Source organism: Melospiza georgiana, chromosome 1, assembly GCF_028018845.1.
Source record: "Melospiza georgiana isolate bMelGeo1 chromosome 1, bMelGeo1.pri, whole genome shotgun sequence".
Lineage (NCBI taxonomy): Eukaryota > Metazoa > Chordata > Aves > Passeriformes > Passerellidae > Melospiza > Melospiza georgiana.
Window position 1 is genome coordinate 130,815,475 of NC_080430.1, and position 7,449 is coordinate 130,822,923.

Below are 7,449 nucleotides of genomic sequence, written 5' to 3' on the forward strand. Positions count from 1 at the left end.
TGAGCTGTTGGCAGAGGAGAAGCCAGCAGGATGGCCAAGGAAGGGGCTGCTCCCCAGTCTGAGTGTAAAATGTCTGTGCTGCTTGGTGGCATCCTCCATCTGTGCTGTTGCATTCCTGGAGCCAGTCCTTGGGGATCCTGAGCCAGATGATCTGAGCTGCTAGGCAGACTGACTTCATGAAGGGAAAGAGGGGAGAGGGGTAACCCAATGAGAAATCTTGGCTTGCACAAAGGACCCCCCTCCCAAAGCAGGAGGAAAGGAAGAACAAATCACTAAAGCAGCCAGGTGACAGCCAGTGAGTTGCAGTGGGCAGCACAAGGGGCCAGTTGGACCAGGGCAATGCTGCCTTGGGCTGGGATGTGCTGCCCCTCCACATGGCCACCACCCTGCAGCCCTCTGAGTGCTGCTGCTCCGAGAAGTGGCACTGCAGAGACACCTGACACAAAGCCCTGGTGTTTCTGGTGCTGCATGCTTATGTTTGCCAGCAAGGTCTGGATAACCAGTGCAGAGACAGATCCTCATCCTTGTTTTAAAATTAACCTTACCCCTCTTTCAGGGGCAGCTGGTACCAAAGCTGGCTAATGCATTTGTCTGTGCAGAGAATAGCTGTGGATGGTAGTGGTGCTCTGTAGGACCAGAACATCTGGTCTCTGTGGAGAAAATTGTGGAAGGGATTTTGAGCTGTGCACGCACATCAACCCCCAGTGAAAAGGCCACCTCCCTGATGGTCCAGTCTTTGTTATCTGTGAGATGCTGCAAATGCAAGGAGTCACTGCTCTCCCCATAGACAGGATGCTCACAGGAGGGAGAGAATGGAGATGGGGGAGAAGCAAAGGCACGGTGGGGAGACGGGTGTGGGGAGGATGAAGCTGTGTGCCCAAAGCATAGAGATTCATCACAGCATGGGACAAGACCTTGGTGGTATGTCTGTTCCTCCAGGCTCTGGAGCTGCCATTGCCCAACATGCTGTACAGGTGATAAATTTGTCCAAAGGCTGTTTTAATAAGGAAAGATTGTCCACACCCTAGTGAAAACCCGCATGGTGTTTGCCCATGACTAAATAAAGAAACACAGTATTCCACAAACAAGTGTGCCACTGAAGAGGGAAGCTGCACCTACTGTTGCCACCCAACACCCTCCAGCATCAAAGAGCAGGTCTTGCTGGTGCTCCGAGGACATTTCTGCCTGGTTCTGTCACGAGAGGATCATTGTACCCTTGCATCAAGATGATAATGTGCTTCTCACCAGCTTTTTGCTACTGTCTGTCACACAGGCAATCTACAAGATGGTTTCTTCCGTGATGAAGATGCCAGAAGATGAGTCAACCCCGGAGAAGAGGACCGAGAAGATCTTCCGGCAGATGGACACCAACCGTGACGGTAGGCGACCCAGGGGCACAGCCTGCGGGGCCAGCAGGGGCGGGCAGGCAGCTCTGCACCCGCCAGGGCTGCTCTCCCAGGGATTTCCCTGGCTTCCCCAGCTGCCTTCCATCGTGCCCGCCCAGAGGCTTGCCAGGTGTGCTGCAGCCCCCAGGTGCTCCAAGTTAGCGTGTTTCTTTTCCAGGCAAGCTCTCTCTGGAAGAGTTCATCCGCGGCGCCAAGAGTGACCCGTCCATAGTCCGACTCCTGCAGTGCGATCCCAGCAGTGCCGGGCAGTTCTGAACCCGTACTTTGGATGAATTATCTATCTGCTTTTTTTTTTATTTCCTTGCCAAACAACATTCATGGTAGTGTTGCCTCTGTATGGCCAATTATGCCTTCATTTGTGGCATCTTATAGCTTATTTTGTTGTGGATTAATTAATTATAAGAATGCTGAATTGCTCTTAACAATTTGTCCAGAGCATGGGCAGTACTGTTCTAAACAGATATTGTGGTGTTATCATTGTTTTTAAAATTTCATTTTGTTTTTTGTTTGTTTGTTAGTTTGTATGTGTTTTGGAAAGTAACATGTTGAGGAGGAGTAAACCAACAACAAACCCCTTGGCAGCAAGACACACTGACAGACTTTAGATTGCTGCTTTAGTTGTTAAGTATTCAACTGCAGGACCTGAAAGTGTAGTAAGGCTGAACCAAAGGGGTTGTGATGGGTGGGGTAGGATTCACCTGGAACCTCCTCTCCTGTCCAGGAGGCACCAGTTAAGATCAAAGACAGGACTGGGAAGAAGTATGAAAGTGCAAAATACGTGTGGGGTGTATCATCCACTCCTCTGCCTCGTTGTTTCAATGCTGTGAACACTTTCCAGGTTGTGAAGAAGGGACAAAATGAAGGTTGACTTTTTTTACTAGGTTTACAGTGGTTGAAGTCGTATGGCTTTATCTGAAAATTCAGCAATTTGCAATCCTGATCTCCAAATCCACAGCTGACAATACCTCTTGCCGTTTGGGATCAGCAAAAGCAGACACAGATATGAAAAGCTGGGTCTTGACAATGAATTTAAGTGAGATACACGTTGAATGTGAAATTTTCAGGTTAGTAATAAAGCAGTTGCTACTAGGGAGAGTGGGCATTCATGTGAGGAACTCACAGACACCTGCAAGCAGCTCCAGCTAAGGCACATCTGCTGTTCTCAATGCTCTTGCATAGCAGGAAGTTTTGGGGGTGTTTCTGTCTCTCTCCATGTAGCTAACAGAGTTTCTGGGCCTGCTCTTAGGGGAAGGCTGTCATCAAAACTTGTTTTAAACATAAAATTGTAGCATTTATATTTCATTTATTTTAGTAAAGTTCAAAAAAATCTGTACTGAAATGAGGAAATGGTACGCTTTATGATATATTTATATATATAAAAATTAAAACAAAAAAAGAACAGCTCTTGAGAGAAATGTTGAATGTTTATCTTTCCGCCTAGGTGCAGGAGTATCTGAAATTTGCTGCTGCAAAATTTTATCCTTTGGTCAAAGTTGCTGCATGCAAAGCTAGTATACACATGTGGGATTTCTTAGGGACTTCACAAGCGCTGTTGCAAGAGAAAAGCTGGAAAAGCTTTAGCAACAGGAGGCATTATGCTGACTAAATTGGCATTAATCAGTCATTAGCTGAAGTCTGCTTTGTGATCCTGCTGGAGAGCTACCCATGCAGGCAGGCACGGTGTTGGGAACGCATGAGCTCGTTAGAGTAACCTTTGTCTGACAGGCAAAGCTGGCATTTTGTCAAGTGACCTTGTAAATGCTAATCCCCAGTAGCCTTAATTTAAAATAAACCAAGTAAAAGAAGTCTGCTTTGCAGATGATGATTAGCTGAGTACTAATTAGAAGTCACGAATAAGTAGTTGAGCATAAATAATCTTCTGTGGAACACTAGCTAGCATGTACAATAACTGACAGAAGCAATCCTATACTTAATTTTCCCATACCATTTGCTTTGCTGGGTGTTAAGGGCAAAGCATTTTAAGAGAAAATAAAAGTAAATTGAAAATAACATTGTCAATCAATTGTACTAAAATTTTTATGAGTGGCTAATGACACTCAATAAATGTCTTCAAGCACACATTTTTGTCTCAAACAATCACAAAAATCCAATTGATGATATATTTCCATTACATTCATCAAAATACTGAGCTAAGCCAAGCTGAGTGTGGGAAAATAAGAAAGCAAAGGGGGCCCAGCCACAGACACAAACAGATTTTAATACCCAGCACTTTCAGGTGTTATGAGCAACACTGGCAAGTTTTGCACCAATTTTTCTGGCTGATGAAAATATTCTCTATCTCCTTCTCCCAAATCTTAATTGGACACCATGTGCACAAATCCCCTTCGAAGGACAGTCTGTGCCTACCTTCTTCAAGGTAATTTTCTGCTTTACCTGGACACGTTCTGGCCCTCTCTTCATGTCCATCACCTCGTGGATTTTGAAAGTCATGTACTTGAGGGTTGTTTTTCAGCAGAAGATGCCTGGCCAGACTCTGGGGATTGCAAAGGAAGGTCAGTGGGCATGCAGTGATCAGCACACCCTCTGCCAGATGGGAGTGACCCGTGCTGCCCCCCAGCCTCTCTGGGGGTGCTCCATCACCACCCCTGCGTGGGCAGGACAAGGTGACACCACAGGATCCCTGCTGAATTTCCAACCTCCTGGCTCAGGGCAGGCACCCACGTCCAAAGCAGCCCAGACCTGTGGAAGCTGGCATTTACTGGAGGTGAACTCGGATACCTTCTACGGTTCCATCTTCTTCTTAGTGCTGTGAAAGCAGCTGCATGTGACTGAAGCTTTTAAAATGTTGCCTTTTCTTTAAGTGACTGCATTCCACCTGTTTTTCATTTTACAAGGCACTTCTGGCCCAGAACCTAATCTCTCAGTTTGTTTTTGCTCAGTAGTTTTGGGGTGTTGGGGCCAGGCTCGCCTCCTGTGCTACTCCTGTACAACACAGGTCTGAAAGCACAGCCTGTGCTGTGACCCCAGCAGAGATGTAATGCTCCCACAGCTCACAACATTTGGAGTAATAAGAGTTAGCTTACAGCTGCAGATAAGGCTATTGTAGAAACATTTACAGAGTGAGCTAGGGTTATTCTTTTACCTGACTGCCACTGATGATTGGTATTATTTTAAATTATTAACTATCCCTTTCTTTCTCTGCCTCTGCATGTACTTAAAGAGTGATTTGTAGCTGAAATTGTGATAGGTACATTTGCAGACCTCAAATCAGCAGGACAGCGGTGGTGTGCTGTGCCTCAGACTGATTTTTTCTGCTTTGCTGTCATTTGCATTTGTAATCATTATTGCCTTCATAAAGCTTTTGAAGTCAAAGTGAATAGCACAGTAAGTCAGACTTTTGAGTGATTCATTAGCAATATCTCCACACAGGAAGGATGGCAGACAGCGCATGCTATTTTGTATGACTTCTCAATTTTGTATATGCATTCTCTAGTTTTTCTCACATATGCACAGGCATTCTTCACTATGTATTGTCCAAAGGGATTAATGAGCATATGTCACATGTAGACTGAACTCATGGAAAATGCCAGTCTCATTTAGCTGACATTCCCAGCCAGCTTGTCAAACTCTGGGCCAGAAGATGAGGAGTGAGGACTATGACTTGTGAGTTTTGCAATACTCTCCTTGTTTCAGGGTGCTTTGGGAGGGGAAAAGGGAACACAACCCTTTTAAAATCAACACACATGTTCTTGTGAGCGCTTAGAGTTTGAGAGGGACTGAAGAAATATTTATGTTTCAACATTATTTGAAGCCCTGTCAGTTCACAATTCAATGATGTTCCTGAGGTACCCAGAGCGATGCTGTTCCCTTGCAGTTCTTAGGAGCTTGTAGGATTTCTATCTTCTTCCTGAGGCATTCTTTTTTGTTCTGTGTTATAAGTCATGACTTCCACATTTTCTGCTGCTTAAAACAGTAAGCCAGAAGTATGTAAACTTTGTAGCTGGAGGAGGTCTGTGTGCAGAAATATTGCACACCAGCACAGGAAGCAGTCACACATGCCCAAGGCGCTGTGGTTTGAGCACTGCCCCTGGGGGATGAGCCCAGGGCTTCTCTCTTTGCTGGTGGCAAAAGTGCAATAATGCTGCTTAGCTTGATTTTCTTTCACTGCAGGTCAGGTTAAGTCACATTACCTTGCATTGCTGTGGGCAGAACCTTGTCTCAGCTGACTCATGGAAACTTGGTGAACTGTGGTATCTTGGTGCTGAGCCCTAATCTGCAGACTAAGCTAAGATGAGAAGATGGCCTTGGCCACACGTCTCAGTACATGTGAACCAGAGAACACGGTGACAACTGGCAGGTCCCTGGGGACGTATGGCAGTGAGGAGGGAATCTCCTGCCCCAGAACAATGCCCTGAGCTCAGCTGCCTCCTCCTTTTAAAACTCTCCCTTTTTTCAGCACCACTGGTGTAAGATGCAACATGATAGCAATATAGCAGGTGAGGATGGAGGAAGCATCCTTCAGGAGTTTCCTTTCGCAGTTTAGCCTACAAGTGCCAAGTGAGACAGTCAGACTGGTCTGATTGTTGGCTGGACAAGTCTTCCTGAGCACCCAGTACACCAGCACCTCCTTTCATCTTCCCCACGGTGCTCCCTCGGTTTCCAGGCATGGCAGCCTGATGTCAGGTGCCTGGTGCAAGACTGGTGGAGAAGAATATTTCACCTGCCCTCTGCAGAAGTACTTGGATGCATTCTTTGCTCTGTGTCTCACTAAGCAGGATGTCATGTAGGAGTCAGAAAGTGGGGAAAGTTGGTTTTCTTGGCATCACAGGCAGAACCTGCACTTGGAAATGCAGAGAAACTTGTCAAGTGCCAGAGGGCTGAGCAGTGCTCAGAGCTGCATGCAGAGTTTTCCAGTGATTGTGCAGGAGGCAGATAAGATAAACAGCAGTGATACGTCAGGCACGTGGTGCGATGGGTTTCGAGATAGGGCTTGACTAGAAATGGCACCTTCTATGTGAGCAGCTCTGTCTGCTGCATATTCTGTCAGAGGTGCTGGCAAAATACACTCCAAAATTAAGGAGCAGAGCTGTTCACCATACCCTGGCAGGTATTGAACAAACAGCTCCCAGGATGAGCATAAGGTTTTCCCTAAGTGCAGCTGAGGACAAACCATTGCCTATGGGAGTTCATTCCTGGTCATGGTGGAAGACAGAAGAAGGGAAATCTCCATTGACTCTCAAAGCCCAGGTGTCATTTTGCAGGCTAGGATGGTGAAATGAACATCTGTGTTTTAAATACATAGAAAAGACAGCAGGGACTGTAAACTGGCATGGAAATCAGTGACATTAGAAACCAGAACCACTGCTGAGGGACTGCAAAAGCCAATAGGTGTCTCTGGCCTTCACAGCAGTAGAGCCATCAGTTGGATGCACAGTCAATCTCCTTACCCGTTGCAGAAAATATGTCTGCATTCTATGGGAATCTAAACAGTATCCCTTATTCCATCCTGGCTTTTGCTACTGTTGTTTCCAAATTATCCATACTAAGAAGTTGTTTCCAGGGTGAGGATTTTCAGAGGATAAGGTATAAAGCTTTCCAGCTGTACTGTCCATATCTTAACAAGCTGGAAAGGCCAGATGCAAGGAGCTTCTCATTGTTTCCCACAGATCGTGTTATTTCAATGTGTAGCTGGGATTAAGCTATCACCTGTAAAATGCTGTCTAATAAGAAAAACAAAGAGCTTGAGTTGTAGTGAACAATGTGAAAAGACTAGAGAAATGAAAAACTATGAGGACATCCCTGCCTGTAGCCCAGGGTCTGAATTTGCACAGTGAAACCCTGTTAGCAGTAGCCAGCACAGAAAAGCTCCTCTACTCCAGCCCAGTCAATGGTACCTCCTGGGCTGCTTCAGCCCTGTGTGGGGAGGCTCGGGACCCTGGGTCCTGCCACAGACATGGCCATCTGACATTATCAGGCAGGCTGAGGGCTCCCTTGACCCGGAGGCACACACCAGCCACCCACCCACCCTCTACACAGTATTCACTCACTGTGCACCTGAGATGTTTCAGATCTTCCCCTCTTG

The 7,449-nt window shown here is 46.3% G+C and overlaps 1 protein-coding gene across 1 annotated transcript in view; it reads left to right on the plus strand.

Annotated features, from left to right (window-relative positions):
- Positions 1 to 4,456, plus strand: part of NCALD (neurocalcin delta) — a 51,241-nt gene extending 46,785 nt beyond the window's left edge. The window contains exons 3-4 of the mRNA XM_058018539.1: positions 1,274 to 1,379; positions 1,564 to 4,456. Of these exons, the coding sequence (XP_057874522.1) occupies positions 1,274 to 1,379; positions 1,564 to 1,661 (204 nt within the window). The 3' untranslated portion in view covers positions 1,662 to 4,456. The remainder of the gene's footprint in view (positions 1 to 1,273; positions 1,380 to 1,563) is intronic.
- The last annotated feature ends 2,993 nt before the right edge of the window (positions 4,457 to 7,449 follow it).